This window comes from Ambystoma mexicanum, chromosome 3q (genome assembly GCF_040938575.1).
Source record: "Ambystoma mexicanum isolate Mex_15411 chromosome 3q, UKY_AmexF1_1, whole genome shotgun sequence".
NCBI classification, from domain to species: domain Eukaryota; kingdom Metazoa; phylum Chordata; class Amphibia; order Caudata; family Ambystomatidae; genus Ambystoma; species Ambystoma mexicanum.
Genome location: NC_090926.1, coordinates 317207268 through 317224432, shown reverse-complemented (window position 1 = coordinate 317224432; position 17165 = coordinate 317207268). Strand labels below are relative to the sequence as shown.

General features: G+C 43.7%; 1 protein-coding gene across 6 annotated transcripts in view; it reads right to left on the bottom strand.

Annotated features, from left to right (window-relative positions):
• FMNL3 (formin like 3) overlaps window positions 1–17165 on the bottom strand; it is a 780663-nt gene that overhangs the window by 131896 nt on the left and 631602 nt on the right. For all 6 annotated transcript variants that reach the window (XR_011305037.1, XM_069653874.1, XM_069653877.1 and 3 more), the window contains 3 exons: window positions 16918–16986; window positions 12885–12965; window positions 12322–12451 (listed from right to left, as the gene is read on the bottom strand). Coding sequence is in view for 5 of the 6 variants with exons in the window: in XM_069653874.1 (XP_069509975.1) it covers window positions 12322–12451; window positions 12885–12965; window positions 16918–16986 (280 nt within the window). In the remaining variant the exon portion in view is untranslated. The remainder of the gene's footprint in view (window positions 1–12321; window positions 12452–12884; window positions 12966–16917; window positions 16987–17165) is intronic.

Here is a 17165-nt window from a genome sequence, read left to right as displayed (position 1 = left end):
GCCTTGTTCTGCCCCATCAACCCTTTCCTCCTCCCCTCCCCTCCCTTTTTTCCTTCCCCTGTCAAAGTCGGGCACTAGCCCAATTGCCGTCAGGCATAGTAATCGTAGCCGCCCGTCTTACAGCCACTCTTCCCCTCCTCCCCCCCTCTCCTTAACACCTCCTCCTGTCTTGCAGCCACTTTCCCTCTCATAGCACTTCTATCAGTTGTCCCATGACCTCTGTTAGTAGCGCGTCTGTCCCCCTTCTCCCTCCTTGTCCTCTCCTCCCACTACCCCCCCTTGACTATTTCTGAATCGTCATCTGACCTTTGTTAGTTTGAGGTTTGCTTTCTCTCCTCTACCCCCTCCTCATCTCCCCCACCCCCTCCTCATGTAACTCATGCACTACAACAATTGTTGTCAGGCATAGTAATGTTACTGCTTGTTTGTCGCCTTCTTGCCTTCCCTTTCTCCCCTTAACTGTTCCTGCACTTGTACTATGAAGAATCTCGCCAGGCTGATCATGATAGTTCTATTTTTCACATTCTAATTTGTTTCAAGGACTTGTAAGAATGTAACTATATTTTCCCATGTTCCCTTCCCTTCTTGAAGCGCTTTGAAACACATTGTGTATAGGCGCTATACAAATAAACAATCAATTCAACTCAAGGCCTAGATGAACATCCGGAAAATTACCAAAGTCAAACCACCCTTTACTGCGAAGCATGTACATGATAGGAGAAGTGCTAGTGCTCAGCCAAGTCAGCGCCCAGTAAAGCTAGACTGGGCCAGGTCACGGATTCCACGGACTGCTACAGACTGCTTCTCTGCACTCCAAAACGCACTCCTAACCAGGATGAATTTGAATGAGATTGTAAGCCCCCACAAGTCTAACTTAGAAAATATGAACACAGATCGTAACTGGACAGACATAAGGGGGAAGGGTTCTCTGTTCTTGATGGTAACCAGATTTAATGCCCAGTAGACGATGCAGGCACACAGGTTCCTGCTTAGGAACAAAGAACAAGGAAGACGTAGCTGGGGATCATGAGCGCTGGATGAACCAATTCTGAAGGGCTGTCCATAGATATCCCTGCAAGACATTTCTGCGAGAGTTCGGGAATGCAACCGGGCATAGGGTATCTTAGTCCCTTTTACCAGCTCGATTGGGCAATCACAAAGTCGATGCAGAGGGAGAGACTCAGCAGTTTTTTTGCTAAAATAAAAACTTCAAAAAAACATCCACAAACTCGTAGTAGTCAGAAGGATGCTTGGGAATGATTGCTCCAATCAAATGTGAATGCGAGATAAGCGCCTGACTGGGCAATCCTTGAGTTTCTTGTAGGACAGTATCGGGTAGCGGTGTAAATGGAACGAGGCATATCTCTCCTGACTCCCATTTGATATGTGGGTTATGCCGCCTGTGCCATGGTAACCCCAAAAATGACTACAAAATAAGGAGCATTAATCCAATCAAAGTATATGGACTCGCCATGCCCTCGGTCTGAAGTGAGGTCTTGTGTTTGTTTCATAACTGGAACTAAGCTAAGGGGGATGCCGTTTACCATGCTAATGGGTTCAGGGCATGGATTTTTACAGAACGTAATGCAGTGGGCCCGAACTAGAAAACAATGGTCTGGAGGGTTGCTCAGAGCTGTGCCTGTGGTTATAACTTATTCAAAACCTTCCAGCCATCAACGTTTTGTTTTAATGACCCCGAGTGGGACAGGTATGCCTAGACGTGGGCCCCAAACCTGCTGGGCCTAAAGACCCAATCTACTCCTCACCGATTACACCCAACAAGGCTGAAACATGTCTGTGGATGCTTGTGGTCTCATGCAGAAGGGGCGAGACCTAGCAGTTTGGGCTGGATTCCCCCTTTTGGGATCAGAGCAAGCCTGATTTGCATATGGTCTTTCCCCTTCTGTAATGGCTTTGGTGGGCTGAAAAGCGATTGTCTGGAGGACTGCCCTGAGCTGTGTCCGTGGTTATGATTTTCAAAACCTGTCAACCATCAACTTTTGAATTTGCTTTAGGGGGCCAGAGCGAAAGCATAGTCTGTGTAATTTCCTGTTGCCTCAGACTCCATCATTCTGGTGGGAGGCCGGGCCCAGAGTGGCCTGCAAATAGATGTGAGCAGTCTGAATCCCTGTTCTGCTCAGAGGCTCGGTAATGTCACCACTCGTCCAGTCGGCCTCCTTTGAAGTTTTGACCTTTCGCCATTTCTTTTGGGGTCACCTTGGGCAAAGTCATTTGTAATTCCCTGACTGGTCACAGTATAGGCACAGGTTTTGGGTACGTCTATGCCAGGTGTCTCAAACCTTTACGTTGGCAAGAGCTACTTGTAGTTAGTGGCCAATATGCAGGAGCTACTGGGAAGAGCTACTGGGGTGGCGATGTCCATGAGTATGAGAATTTGTTCCAAGATTTATTTGGCCAGTTTATTTGCTCTTTAAATAAAAAGGAATAACAAGGATTGATCATGAAAGAAAAAACCTTTTTGTTTCATTAGTTTGTATTGGTAGCTGTCTCCTAAAAATTGGCCAAGCATATCAGAATGTAGGGAACCAATCGAGACATCAAATGTGAAGGCCGACACTGCATTCTATCCACCAGTGCTCAGTAATCTCGTGTGTAGCTTGAAACAGCAACAGCACCCAGATGCTGTCAGGCGGGATCAAAGTTTTGATTTCAGGAAGTTCATCTGTGTTAGGTAAGATTTAAACTTTAAAGCTAAATCGACCTTACTTGTGAGAACCCCAGAACTTCTTGCTAACTGGCAGATTATATTTCCCCATGCCTCCGTGAATGTGAACCTTTTTCCACACTCGCAGATCCTTTTACTCTTTTTATGGGTGTGATTTCTAAGACTCTCCATAGTGTCCTTTTAATTTTATTCCTTTTGAGAAGTTTTGGTATATACCTTTTTATTGTTACAGGGTTGGCCTCTGGACTCCCCTTTTACTTTCTCCGACTAAACAGTATCTCTATGGGGTTCAACAGTGTTGAGCCAGACTTCCAGGCGTTGCACTTCTTGTTTTCTTCCCAATGTTGCTCCACTGCTGGGATGGTTTGAGAAGGGGGCTTCAATGGATCAAAGCAGTGTCAATGCATTGGCTTCCACTTGATCAATTAGGCTGTCAAGATGCAGCGACTTCGTTGCTTTAACGGAGTCACATTGGCTGGCGGGTCAATTCGAGTGATTGGCTTTCATGGGTTCAGTCTGCATTAAGGTGACTCGCCTACAGTTTCAAAAGCAGCACTCTTGTTCCTGTAGTAGCTTGCAATGGGATGAGCACAGTTGAACCAGCTTGCAAAGCCTCATGAAGAAAAAACAGGGCTTCTGGGCTGCTTCTGGCTTCAGGGGTGCTGGGAGGCACAGTCCCAGATCTCCAAAGCCAAGGAGAGTCCTCAGTTGTGGACTTGCACTCCAGGAAGGCTGTTTGGCACCTGCAGGGGTCCTTTATCTCCAGTGAGCAGGATTCTGGTTCCATTGTGCAGGTCTTGGTTCACAGTAGCATCACCGCAAATTATGTTCAGCGATGGTTGAGGGTAAGATCATCCCTCCTGCTTCTTACTTCTAAGTCTCTGGCCTTCACCTGTCTTGCTGAGGCCTTTGGAATAGATTTTATTAACAACCAGGTTCTAGCAAATCCTCTTTCCTTCAAGAGTCTAAAGATAAGCTCACTATGGAGAGGGCCGCCCTTACATAGGCAAAATGCCACAGCTTATTGTAGCCCTTACAGAAGGCCCTTTGCCCTGTTATTTCATACCCAGAGTGCTATGCCTGTGGGGACAGGGCAGGAAGTTTGGGCACCACAGCAAGATCCAGGTTTGTGGAACCCTCCTGTGGACTGTAACTCTGCCCCCTTTCTCGGTCTGCATAATTCAAGAGTCTGTGGTAATCAGCACCCTGGTGTGGAGCGGACATTTTATTCTGGCAGGCTGCTTTTGACACACAAGTTTTCAGCTAATTAATCAAGGAGATGTCAACCACTCACAAGAGCATCAAAGGGTGGGCTTCCTGAACTACACTCCGACAAAACTGAATACTTACCCTGCACTACCATACAAGGATCACTGATCACAAAACTAATAATTAAATGACATCAAAGGCGTGTGTCTCTAAGTCAGAGTTCAACTCAAGAACACACCAATTCTCGAAGACAGTTCAAGAGTTTTTATTAGTTATTTCAATAGGGTCCAAGTATATATATATGTGTGTATATATATGTGTGTGTGTATATATGTGTGTATATATATATATATATGTATGTGTGTATATATATATGTATGTGTGTGTATATATATATATGTGTGTGTATGTGTGTGTATATATATATATGTGTGTGTATGTGTGTATATATATATATATGTGTCTGTGTGTATGTGTGTATATATATGTGTCTGTGTGTATGTGTGTGTGTATATATGTGTCTGTGTGTGTGTGTATATATGTGTCTGTGTGTATGTGTGTGTGTATATATGTGTGTATGTGTGTGTATATGTGTGTGTGCGTGCGTGCGTGCGTGATTTTATTTCTTCAGGTGGATCCTAACCTGGGATCCCACAAGAAGGTGGCTCTCGGGTAGTGGTGCCGTCCAAACACTGAGGTCTCACGTTTCCCCACATGCTTTTATTCCTATCCCTGGTGTTCTTTCCTTCTTTCTACTCTCCCCTTCTCCTGTTACTACTCTCCTCTTTCTATTTCTCTCTTTGTACCGTCAATGTTCTTCCTTCTACACTCCCTCTACTGCTCTCCACTATCTTCTCTGCTACAGCCACCTCCCAACACGCTCTACTACCCCCTTCTCCAGCAATGTGCTCTGCTACACCCTCCTACAACCACTCTACTACACCCTTGTGCAAACACTCTCTACAACCTCCTCCCACCACTCCCTACTACACCCCTCCTCCCACCACTCCCTACTACACCCCTCCTCCCACCACTCCCTACTACACCCCTCCTCCCACCACTCCATACTACACCCCTCCTGCCAACACTCCGCTACACCCCTTCTGCCAACACTCCGCTACACCCCTTCTGCCAACACTCCGCTACACCCCTTCTGCCAACACTCTCTACAACTTCCTCCCACCACTCTCTACCTCACCCTTCTGCTACTACACTCGGCTCCCACCAGCACTCTACTACACTCGGCTGCTCCCACCACTCTACTACACTCGGCTCCCACCACGCTACACTTCACCCCGCCTTCTCCTGCAGTCACCCTCCCTTCACTTTCCCAGTTAACCTTTTCTCAATCAATCTCACTCGCACCCCTGCTCTCACCTAGTCTCACTCTCATTACACAAAACCTCATTTCCAAGTACCACTTTCTCGCACCAACTAATACCTCACCTTGCACACACTATATTTAACCGTCTTCCATGCTCCCCTTCATCGTCCATCCTCTGCTTGGTCTCTTGGTCCACCTTCTCCTCACTATCTCACCTGAAGAAACCACACTGCCCATTCCCGTCCCCTTTATCCTTCCTCTTCAAATGGCTCTTGGCCCCAGCTCATTCTCTGTCTTCCACTCAACCAGGGGCCAGATTACAGACATCAGAAACCATAAAGCGACATTCAAGCCTCTCCCCCTTTTCAAACACGGGTCCGCCAGTAACGTGCAAGGATGGCCTGCTACTATCAAAGTCTATTTCAAAGTTCGTATTTCACGTGGGATGAGGGTCTGGATTGCCAGTCTGCATTGATCTGGCTTGAGATTTGCAGCTGCATCTCTTGTTGCTGGGCAAAATGCTCCATCCTCCGCCACAAGGAATTTTGGCCTCAGCCATTCTGAAAGGCAAGAAAGAAGAAACTGGCCAGCACGTTGTACGATAGGTATGGGCTAATTAAAATTAGTACTGTGCAATTGCAGCCAGGCACATGAATTGAGACTATGGGCCTCCTAACTCCCACAACCCACTTCTGGGGAAGGACTGGCTCTGGCAAATGCCCTAGTAGGCCTCCACTGTCAGGTTAGAAGGCATCACCTGCCTCCACTTCATAGGGTTAGGTCCCTGCCAGAACGTGTCAATCTTTTCATGGAATGTTTAGAAAGAACCAAACTTGAAACAACAAGTTGTCAACAAATGCGTGTAGTTTGGACCCCTTTTTATGACATTTTTATAGCTATAACAATGCTCAGGTATGTTGGATCATCTCAATTCGATAAATTCATTGATCAATTTTACATTCACAATTTGATCCAAACAAGTTAATTATGATACAAATGTCAATATCAACAAGTCCACTTATCTGGCTTCATTACTGTAGTGAAATTCATAAAACAGTCTACCGACATGGATTTGGTGTTCTCTTACCTGGTGTCACTCTTATCCTCTTCTTTGAGCTTTATTTTTGTTTGGCTCATATATAGTTAAGCACAAAGGCACTTCAAAGAGTACATTTAACCCGGTCACTGAAAAGCATAGTGTGGTCTTGCAATTTGGTAATTTTGTCTTTTGGGGTGTGTGAAATAGAATCACCTTTTATGTCGTTGCAACATGAACAGTTCAAACAAGTGATGGCCCCCATTCTGTTGTAGTTAAGTACCTTTGTGAATCGTCCAGAATTGGAAAACAAACACTATTACAACACAGAGTCTGGTAAAGTATTTGCAGACAGTGTGATTTTGAAGAGTTGCTTCAGTAGAGCCTTTCAAGAGATATGCAGCTTTGTGTTGCTTTTCAGTGCTTAAGGACTCGTCCCTGTGTTTGACAAAGTATTGATGCAGATTTCCCGGTCTTATTAAAGTATTGGGAGCTGGGAGTGCACTCAATCCCAATCTCAACTCTACATTATTTGAAAAATCTTGTAGCCACCTAATCACTGCTGGTTGCCTTATTAAAACTTTACTGAGGAAACACAAAGTATGTAGATTCAGCCGTGAATCCACACAGCCTTATTCACGTGTCTTTCTGGGCAGAGAATAGCTAAAAATCGGTATACTGTTACACAACGATGTTCATTTTAGATGTGGAACTCCCTCAGCGCTTTTAATGCAAAAGCACACCCTAGGGGCTCTGTGCCAGGGAACAGAGTAATGATCACTAATTTGCAAAGCCTTACAACACAGTAGTCATTGCCTGGAGTTCGTTCGTGTGTTCTCTCTCAGTGAAGGAAAAGTAAAATGTTCAGGCGGGATCAGATCAGACCCAAAGCCTAGGAATCTCCCCATAGCTCCCAGAGAGTTTAATTTTTATAAATGTAGAAACTATAGGTTTTCTTCACAGCCGAAATAATGAGTTTTGCAGCTGTGATTAATCTAGCAAGCTTATCACTACTTCTCCAGGTGTAAGCTCCCCTCATGTGGCCAGGGAAAGGCAGAAGCTACCTTACTCTGACCCTGTGGGAGGCTATCTGCGGGAGGACCACGTGGAGGAAGAGAAATTCCAGGGAGGCAGGGTAAAGACATTAGACCAGAATAATTACTTACCTTGGTGCCTTGATAGCAGAAATTTTGCTTTTCCCCATTCTTGTATGGCATACTGTAGGGTTCATAAAAATCTGTTTACTGATCACCAACCTTATATGCATACCTCCCCCCTTAATTCTGAGACGAGAATGAAATGGAGGCATCAAGATCACTAGTAGCGTTAAGCCTACACCGCGTTCTAGTCGCTGGAGGATGTTAACAAGTGCTGGGACTTGCATACATCCCCCTTCCTTTAATAACACTAAGACAACAAGTACTAGGACTTATGTACACCCCCCTGCCTTTTATAACACTGAAATGAGGAAGAGAGATGAAGTGATGAAGATCACTAGAAGCGGCAAGCCAACGTTGTGTTCTATTCATTGGAAGATGTTAACAGGTTCCGGACATTCAAATATGGAACACCTGAACAGAACGAGTGCCAGTCCTCCTGATGCTGGTTGGGACACAGGAGGAAAGTGAGCTGCAGACCGGAGCAAAGAAGCTGACAAGCACAGCGTCTAAGGCAGTCAAGAGCTGCCGAGCGAAGGAGAAGGGCAGGAGGGAACCGAGAAGTTGACAAGACGCGCCTCCAGGCAGCAGACGGACAGCGGAGGAAACAGTGAGACATGAGGGACGCTGAAGCTCCCAGAGAAGACCGGTAAGCTCAGCAAAGGATATTGGGATACTGGGACGCTTCAGGGCGGATGTTGCGTACCATTGGTAAACAGTAGAAACCTAAACAAGGGAGCTGGGACATTTAACACAATTGGAGAAGGGTCGGTGGCCCAACCAATGAAAGATAATTACCTGGATACAGAAGTGAGTGAATGATGAAGAGTGTAAACCTGGAATTTGCACTCGAATATTGAGTGGACTCAAAAGCCTGGGCAGGAGCGTAAACCAGGCACTCAGCAAGACTGGGACTCGCACCCAAGCGATGAGACAAAAAAGCCCTGGCAGGAGATAAACTAGTTACACAGCAAGTCTGGGACCCACACCCAAGTAGAAAGATAGAAACCTGGCAGGAGAGTAAACCAGGGGTGGAGACAAGGGGCACAGGCCTCCAGAAATTGTGGAAAATATAAGAACTGTAAAGCATTGTGTGTGTGGGCCAAAAAAGGAAGACGCATACCCTTTTCCTCAAAAGACAGAGGTCTAGAGAAGTACTGTAAAGAGTTGTGAATCGGAGAAAACTCAAGGGAAGAACCATTCTGCTTGGGATTGTGGAATCAAGAGAAACAGAAAGCTCAAGGGAAGAGCCATCCCCTTTGGGATTGTGGAATATTTGAGTAGTGACACTTTGAATAGCCAGAAAGACTGTAGGGAAAGTGAAGGCCTTTCTCTAGGGGAACTATTCATCTTTTCTTTTGTGCACCTTAGAGACTTTATAGTTGGAACTTTGGAAGGAAGCTGCAGGTTTTCAGCCAAGAGACAATTCCCCATTTTTGTTATACTGAGTTTAGTGTGTGAGGGTCAGTTTAGGATTTTCTACACAACGCAGAGACCTCTCTTTGCTTTAGACATCCTGACACAGACATTCCTTAGTTTTGTTGAGGTAGGGAAACCTCTCTTAGAGTCAGGGATAGGTATGATTTCCCTAACCACTCTTTTTTTCCCCTTTTGTTTATGGTTTGAAAAAACCTTTACAAAACATTGAATACATACAATTAGGAAAGACACTGCAAAAAATTCAAACAGAGCATATGTAGGTAAGAGTTAACAGGATCATTATTGCGACTACTAAATTTCACACATTTGATAGGGTGATCCACAATTTTAGAATTAAGTCATTTGATTGAAAACAACTATGTGCAAGCGGACAGTGAAATGCTCCTAACATTTTACATTTCATTTAAAACCCATCCGAACATTAAGCCTAATTTGAAGACCAGAAATAACAATAACCGCAACTGTGGTATGAGCAGTACAATACGAACTATGCAGATCACGCACACAATAGCAGACTGCACAAATCTATCTAGTTCACAATAAAGCGTAATTGCGCAAGAACATATAGACAGTCTGATTACATTTGTGCAAATTACGCTAAAGTGCAATAAGCCACTAAAACAGAAGCTAAGAACTACTAAAAAACCGTATAGACCTTACAATAGACATAAAACCTTAAAAGACACATAAAAGCATTTTAGACTTCAAAAACAATTGAGAGATATAACTAATAAGTGGAAGAGGAAGTCGGAGAGAAAGGCCCCAGAAAGTGATTGTACCGTTACGTCAATTACAGTATCCATCTTTCATACATAGTGCCATCTGACATTCATAGTACAGATAGTACTAATTTGCGTGATAATTCATTTCTGAATCAGCAGTTCAGCATCAATAACTCAATAGTTGTACCAATGCAAAAATAAGCGGTTTCTGATTCCCTGTCATCAACCTTATCCAGAGGTGGTCAAGGGAGTCTTCAAATTCAATGTTAATAAATCTCATTAATAGATTAGTTCTCACTACTCGAAATTGTGGACATTCAAGTACTAAGTGTTTAAATGATTCCTTGGGTTCAGCACAGTTCGAGAATCTACAATTCACCTCCTGGTCAAAACATGCTTCACTTCTCCAATGGCTGATCCTCGCTCGGGTGTGAAATTGATAAAATTTAAAACGCATATAATACATACGGGTAGAATTACAAGGGACCAGGAGGTGAATTGTAGATTCTCGAACTGTGCTGAACCCAAGGAATCATTTAAACACTTAGTACTTGAATGTCCACAATTTCGAGTAGTGAGAACTAATCTATTAATGAGATTAAGTAGGAGTTAAGTAGGAACATCGCAAATCTCTTTTTCAAATGTGTTTTGCACTCCTTATAGGTACTGTATTTGTTGAGTGCCTCAATAGTATAAGAATCCAGTCCCTTTCATATAACTTCTTTTTAACATAAGCTGGGCGAGTGCATAACTCCCTATCCGTAACCCCAAGTTCTTCAAGTACTGCCTGCATCCTCCTCTTGTATTGTTTAAAGGATCCAAGACTGCTACCTAATAGCATTTCGTGAAAGTCTTGATACAGAGAGTTCCTCGGAGGATCAAGAATTTTGGCATAATTTCACAGGGCTCTCCATTCAAATCTGCAAGCCAATGAAATTAGGCCAAACTCATGCCGGATAACACAATTAGGAATAGATAGAGCAAGATGCAGGGCCGTTTTGAGTAAGCGCCTTGCAGAGTGTTAAGATGCGTGTTAAGATTGAACAGGCACATGTCAAGACTGTAAAGAAGGACGGTTTCCACCTTCAGGGTGAAAACTTCCAACAGCGGGACCAAAGAAAATGTGTAATACTTGGAAAAGATCACCTTCATTTGACACAACAAAGGTCTAGATTTCAGGTTAAGCCTGTCCGTCCATAATTTACCAGACGAGGCATTACTCAAGTAATAACCAAGATAAATGAATTCTGACGGTTGGGCAATCAAGGCTCCCTCAATCACCCATCTATAATGTTTCAACTTTTGACCTGCACAAAAGACCATCATTTTGGTTTCTGTAGAGTTGGGTCTAAGGTTGTGAAGATAGGCACATTTTTCAAACATTCTTTGGAGACCAGAGGGGCTAGGGTCCAATAGAATAATGTTGTCTGCGATTATCTTTTGATAATAAAAGACTTTCATAAACACTGAAACTGCAACTGTGTCTGAGTCTTACTCTTGATCCCTGACACAGCTCAATAACCTATACTGAGAAAAGGAGCATCTGATTCCTGGGCTAACAGTTCCCTTCCCCATCTATACTGCAGCAACAATGACGAAGGGGGTCCAGAAAGACTCCTACTTTTAGGAAATCCCTGCTAGCATGTGCCTTACAGCGATTCCCTTCTTCATTGCTCTTGCCCCCAAATGACGGTGGTATTAATTTCTTCTGGGTATAGAACTACAAGGGGAAACTAAGTTTGTTCTATTTCTTCTACATTCTTTAGAAAAATTCATAATCTAATCAAGAAAGCTAACATAATTGTTTCCAATAACTTTAGCACTTCCTAAATATTAGGTACTGTCTTGGGCTGCAAACTCTTGAGGACTCATGAGAGTGATGTAGACGTACAGCTCGACTGCAGCCCTTCCCCGGATGTCTGAAAATGTGAGATTTGTTGGTCAAATCCTTTAATGAAATCTGAGAATCTAAGCAAGTAGGCAGCCCAATCTGAACCAGATTCAGGATTGCTTGAAAAGAATGATGTTCACGAAATGGGTTCTTAGTGTTAGGAATTTGCACGTGTATGGTAGGTAGGCATTTATAAGGCACACAGTCACTTAACAGCTAACATGATGCTAGAGGAGTCCTTGTACAGCACCAGAGGCCTTTGCTTTGAGGGAATGGAGTTGAGCTTAAGAAGTGCAGAGCCATGGATACTTGAAGTCCAAGGAGGCCTAGTTTTCTTTTCTTGTGTTCTCAGAAGATAGTTTCCTCTGAACGCACAACATTGAAAGAATTGACCAAGACAATGAAAGTAGCAACACTGAGATTGCCAAACACTGCTTACGGCCACAGTAGCAATTGCCTGTTCATTCAGAGGGACCTCTGGGGTTGTCCGAGCTTGCTTGCTTCAGACACCAAAGGAGTGACGGGCCCCCAACCTTGATACTTTTGATGTCTTTATCACTGAAGTTATGGAAAGGGAACACATCTCAGAGGATACATGCCACTTTGCCCATTGTTTAATTTTCTAACAAATGGCAAATACTACTATGGACAGACTATCAGAAATACAAAATGGTAACACTATGTTCATCTTTTCATTATATTTTACCTCCAGAAGAGCTAGATTTGTCAAACAACGTAGGCGTGTTGTATCAGAAGCAGTGGAGGATTCTTTTTTAAATGCCTAAAATATGTCTTGTGAAAGTCAGGTGCTGAAAAGAAGACAAAAAAAAGAAGAACGGCGCACTTTGCTCCTCACCTGCAGCTGCTTTTTCAACATAATGAAGCTCCGTCCAGAATGTTGACAATTCTGGGTATTTCTCCTTTATGACCAGTGCAATGTAGTGCAGAAGTGTCAACTTCCTGTCTGTTGACTTGGTGTCTGCCAGCTTAAAAATACAACAGATGAGTAAGAGTTTCAAACCAGGATACTTCAGCACAGATGTAATAACATACCAATTATGTCAGAGCACTCATTCTATTAAATATTCTTATAAAACACCAACAAAAAGTTATTTTATGCATTCACGAATCCTTAAAAAAGCTGCAATGTCACACCAGAACATACAAGCCAAGGGGATGCCAAGGCCAATTTTACAATGTGTACACATGTGTATGAAAATGTTTATTGGTACAAACGCTCACCATGCAAATATAAGATTCAATTAAAAGATTCAACAAATGTGCCAATGACCAACTTGCACCCTCAACCACACTCAAAAGGCACAACAAACACGAAGAATCATGTCCATCCTCATCAATGAGACACCACAGTCACATCAAATACTCTTGAACACTTATTCATAAGATGCACTGCCTCACCAGGTCTAGGCTCTGCAGTTTGAAGCCATATACGGATCCTCGTCTGCTACTGTTCATGTAATTCCCCAGAGCTAAAATAATCTGAAGAAAATCAGAAGACCGGAATCAAAAGCCACACACTAGCAGTCAACATTCACAAAACAGTCCAGGCCACAAATATGCTCCATATGAACCAGAAATTCTAGAAACAGTTTAATCAATGTCAATGTACTGTATTCACAGACAACAGCAGTTCACGTTTAATCTTGCCTACACTTGGACTACATATCATGGCATTATTTTCTTCATTAACCTACCATATTAAGCCTGTATTCTTTAGTGGTCTACCTTATTTATTTATTAACATTTTTAAAGCGCACAGCAACCCGGAGGCATTGTGGCGCTGTTACAGGAAAAAGTGTTACAGGTGATAAGAGCAGAAAACAATCATGTCTGGTTACAGTGGAGCAATGCTGTACGTGTAAGGAATTGCAGGTACAGTAACAGTTATTCATGCATACTTAGTTACATTTGTGAGAATCAAGGGCGTGCAGTAGAAGGATGGGTGGGTGGGTCAGTTGGAACCTTACTTGGCGCCATGAATGTGTCCTCAGTACCAGAACATAGAATGTTGGCACTTCAATGTGTCCTGTGGACAAGAGGACACCCCACACCAAACCTTCCTCCTACTGGTGACATTCCATAAGTAAGTATACAATTCTGGGTAGTACCCAAGAGATTGGTATTTACACTCAACGCTAATTCCCCTCCCCCAGCTTTGAGTTCCATCCTCCCCTTAGCCATCCCAGCACCTCTGCTACTACCACACCATCTGGGTGCATCCCTAATGTACAGTGCCCCATTGCTACCCAGCTAGGTTTGTGTTTTTTATAAATCCCGTACATACATCCCATACATAAAATGTGCGTAACCCTGCCATCCTGTCAGTTAAAGGTCCCATTCACTGAAGTTCCCACAGGTACAGGTGTCGATACGCCACAGGTTGATGGAAAGTGACTGCCCCACACAATTGCCTATGGGGTTGGTCCTGCATTTCTACCTCAAATGAAACTGAAGGGGAGTAGAAAACTCAGTACAGGTCGCAGGGTAGAAGTTAAATTCTCCTGCCTTTTAAAAAGTAGGTCACTTTGATGTAAGCACTTGTAGACTGATATTTTATGTTCCTGTGTACTAATGCCACAGTTTCCTCTGTCTCGAGAAGGTCAGACATTGCATTGGGGTCTGACTAAGGAAATGATAGGACTGGGTCCAATCAAAAAAGGTGCCAGTGAAGCGAAAAATCAACAGGAAGTGTGGGACTTTGATACCAGCCAATCTAAAGGCAGGGCCCAGAAGGGGTCATTTTCTGCCTCAAATGTAGCGCAATCAGATGCTCAAAGAGTCCATTACATGAAAGGAGGTTGGTTTGTCTGATTTTGAAACACTTGTGTATGGGCATGCTATAAATAAAATATATCAGGATCACGGAGTAAATGGATTCTAGATGGACATACATAGGTATTGGGACCCCATGAGGACACCAACACGAGAGAAAGAAGCTTAACAGTGTTCTAATTTCAACAACCAGGGTCCCTCTTCCAATCACACCCCACACCGCCAATTAAGTCTGGCTTTGATAACAAGGATCCCAGATTGAGTTTACAGGTCTAATTATAAACTTCTATACCATCCCTCCCAGCCCTCAACTGAACCCAGCCCCACAGCCAGGGTCTGGCTATACCACCTTGTCTCTTCGATGGAGTTATCCTTCCAAAGCACAGGAACTCATGCAAAAATCTCCTCCAGGTCCTTCATTCTGCATTAAGTGCCACAATTGACTGGCCCATGACACCAGGTGCTCCTGCACAATGCCCTCCTGCTCCCTCTGATACACACCCCTGCCACTGAAACCAGTATACATCACACACTCTGTCCCAACCACCTTCAGAGCCACACTCTGTCCCCGCCACCCTCAGTGCCACACTCTGTCCCCGCCACCCTCAGTGCCACACTCTGTCCCTGCTGTACTATGTCCCTGACACCTTCGATGCTACACTATATTTGGTATTTATAAAGAGCTTTCATCAAAGTGTTGTACATTAAAAAAGACAGGTTGTATAATATTAAACAGAAATGAACAAAATGTAATCACAGAAACGCTATCAGTTGGCAAGCAGAAAGAGTAGATAGAAAGTGGGCTTTAAGCGGAGTATGAAAAATGTGAAGAGGTGGATAAGTTGGAACCAATAGGAGGTGGGGCATTTCAGAACTTAGGTGAAAGATGGGCAAAAGAAGGCAATCGGGAAGCACCCAGGGGTATTTTGGAACAGTGAGGAGAAATTGAAACTGAGAACAAAGAGCATGAGAAGGAGAATAGAATTTGAGTAAGGATGAGAGGTAGGAAGTTGCAAGACCATCAAGGGATTTAAAAACAATACAGAGAAAGTGAAAGGATAATCTAAAATCAAACAGCAAATGATGAAAAGAAGAGAAGGAGGCATTAGAGAAAAATGAGGTAATTGGAAAACAAGACTAAGAGCAGAATTGAAAATAGATCTCAGGAGTGAGATGGGAGTGTGGTTACAAACCAGGAGAGAGGAACAGTAACTAAGACTAGAGAAGATGAAAGAAAATATGAGTAGCTTAGTCGCTGGAAATTAGAAAATGCAGAGCATAACTGAGATTAAACAAGTGCAAATGACAGATGCGTGCATTATTAGTAATGAATAAAGAGAAGGACAGAGAGGAGTCAAAAATGACTCCACGATTCCTACAAGAAAAAGGGAGGAAAGTGGAAGGAAAAAGAAAACCCAGAAGGGAGAGTGGAAAGGGGAGGAAGAGGGAAAGAAGGGAATGTCAGTTTTGCCAGATTAAGGCGGAGAAAGTGGGAGGAGATCCAAGATTGTTTTGCGATTAGAGAGGAAGAAATAGAGGTATGAAGGGAGTCGGCAAACAATGAAAAAGAGAAAGATCTGCATTTCATCAGTGTACAAGTGATAAGAGGTTAAAAAGTTAATAGTAGCTGAAAGTGGTTGAGTGAGAAAGGGAGTGGTCCAAGAACCAAGTCTTGTGGGACCCATATAATAATGGCCGAGAGGAGGAGGAGTGACCAGCCCAAGAAACAGAATAAGCGGCCAAAAAGATAAGAGCCAAACCACTGAAGGACTGAGCCCGAGAAGCCAAGAGGAGGCCAGAGACGATAGAAGAGTGGGGTTATCCAGCATGTCGAATGCAGCAGAGAGATCCAAGAGTATGTGAATAGAGGATTGTTTAGGATGACGTGCATCAAGAAGAGAGTTTGAGACATGCACTAGGACAGTTTCTATAGTATGGGAAGGACAGAAACCAGACTAAATAAAAAGAGCGAAAATAGAATGTGGAATAAGAAAGGCTGAGACTTAGTTGTAGATGGATCTTTCAAGAAGTTTAGAAAGGAACAGAACTTCAGTTCCTTTCTAGAGCCACTACCCTCAATGCTATTCACTCTGCATTTGCCACCCTCAATGCTACTCTGTATCTGCCACTCTGTGTCAGTCTCTGAAATGTCACCCTCATGCAGTTTTGATGGGTCACCAGTAGAGAGGTGCTTTACCACCAGGCTCGGACTGGCCTAACGGGCAACAGGGCAATGCCCAAACAAAAAACACAAAATGCTAGTGTGTAGTGTGTGCCACTTTCTTGGCCAATGTTTGATGAGTTACTTCACTATGCGGCTAGTAGTTTTGAACATTGTTGCTGAATAAATATTCTTTACATTGCACCACTCCCATCACATTTTATCAAATAATTCCACCTTGGGTACTATTCAAACAGTGTGCCACTTTTCAATGGTGCCTGAGACTATTTTATGCCCCAGTCCGACCCAGTCTACCAAGCCCACCCCACTGCTGCCCACTCCGCCCCTCAACCCTCAGTGCCTTTTTGATCCCACTACCCTTAGCAAACCTCTGCCCTAACATCCTCCCGCTCATTTACGACCCTCCATGCTTGAGATGGTCTGTGCCACACAACCCTGAGTTCGGCATTCTATTGAGCAATCTTCAGTCTCACATACCTCCAGCATTCGCTTCAGCTTCTGTGATGATTTGACTGATGCAGAGGCTGCGATCACTGCATTCACTTGCTAAAAGGCAAAGGGAACCAATTAGATGATTGAGGGCATAAACCAAGCATACTCCAAACCGTGCTCTGCCAGGGGACTGGAGTTGACTTACATAAGGCTTGGTAAACGTGCACACTCTGTCTTGTATGTAGCCCTTCCATAGCAGGTAAGTATATATAGTGCCTGTAAAAGAGTCAGTG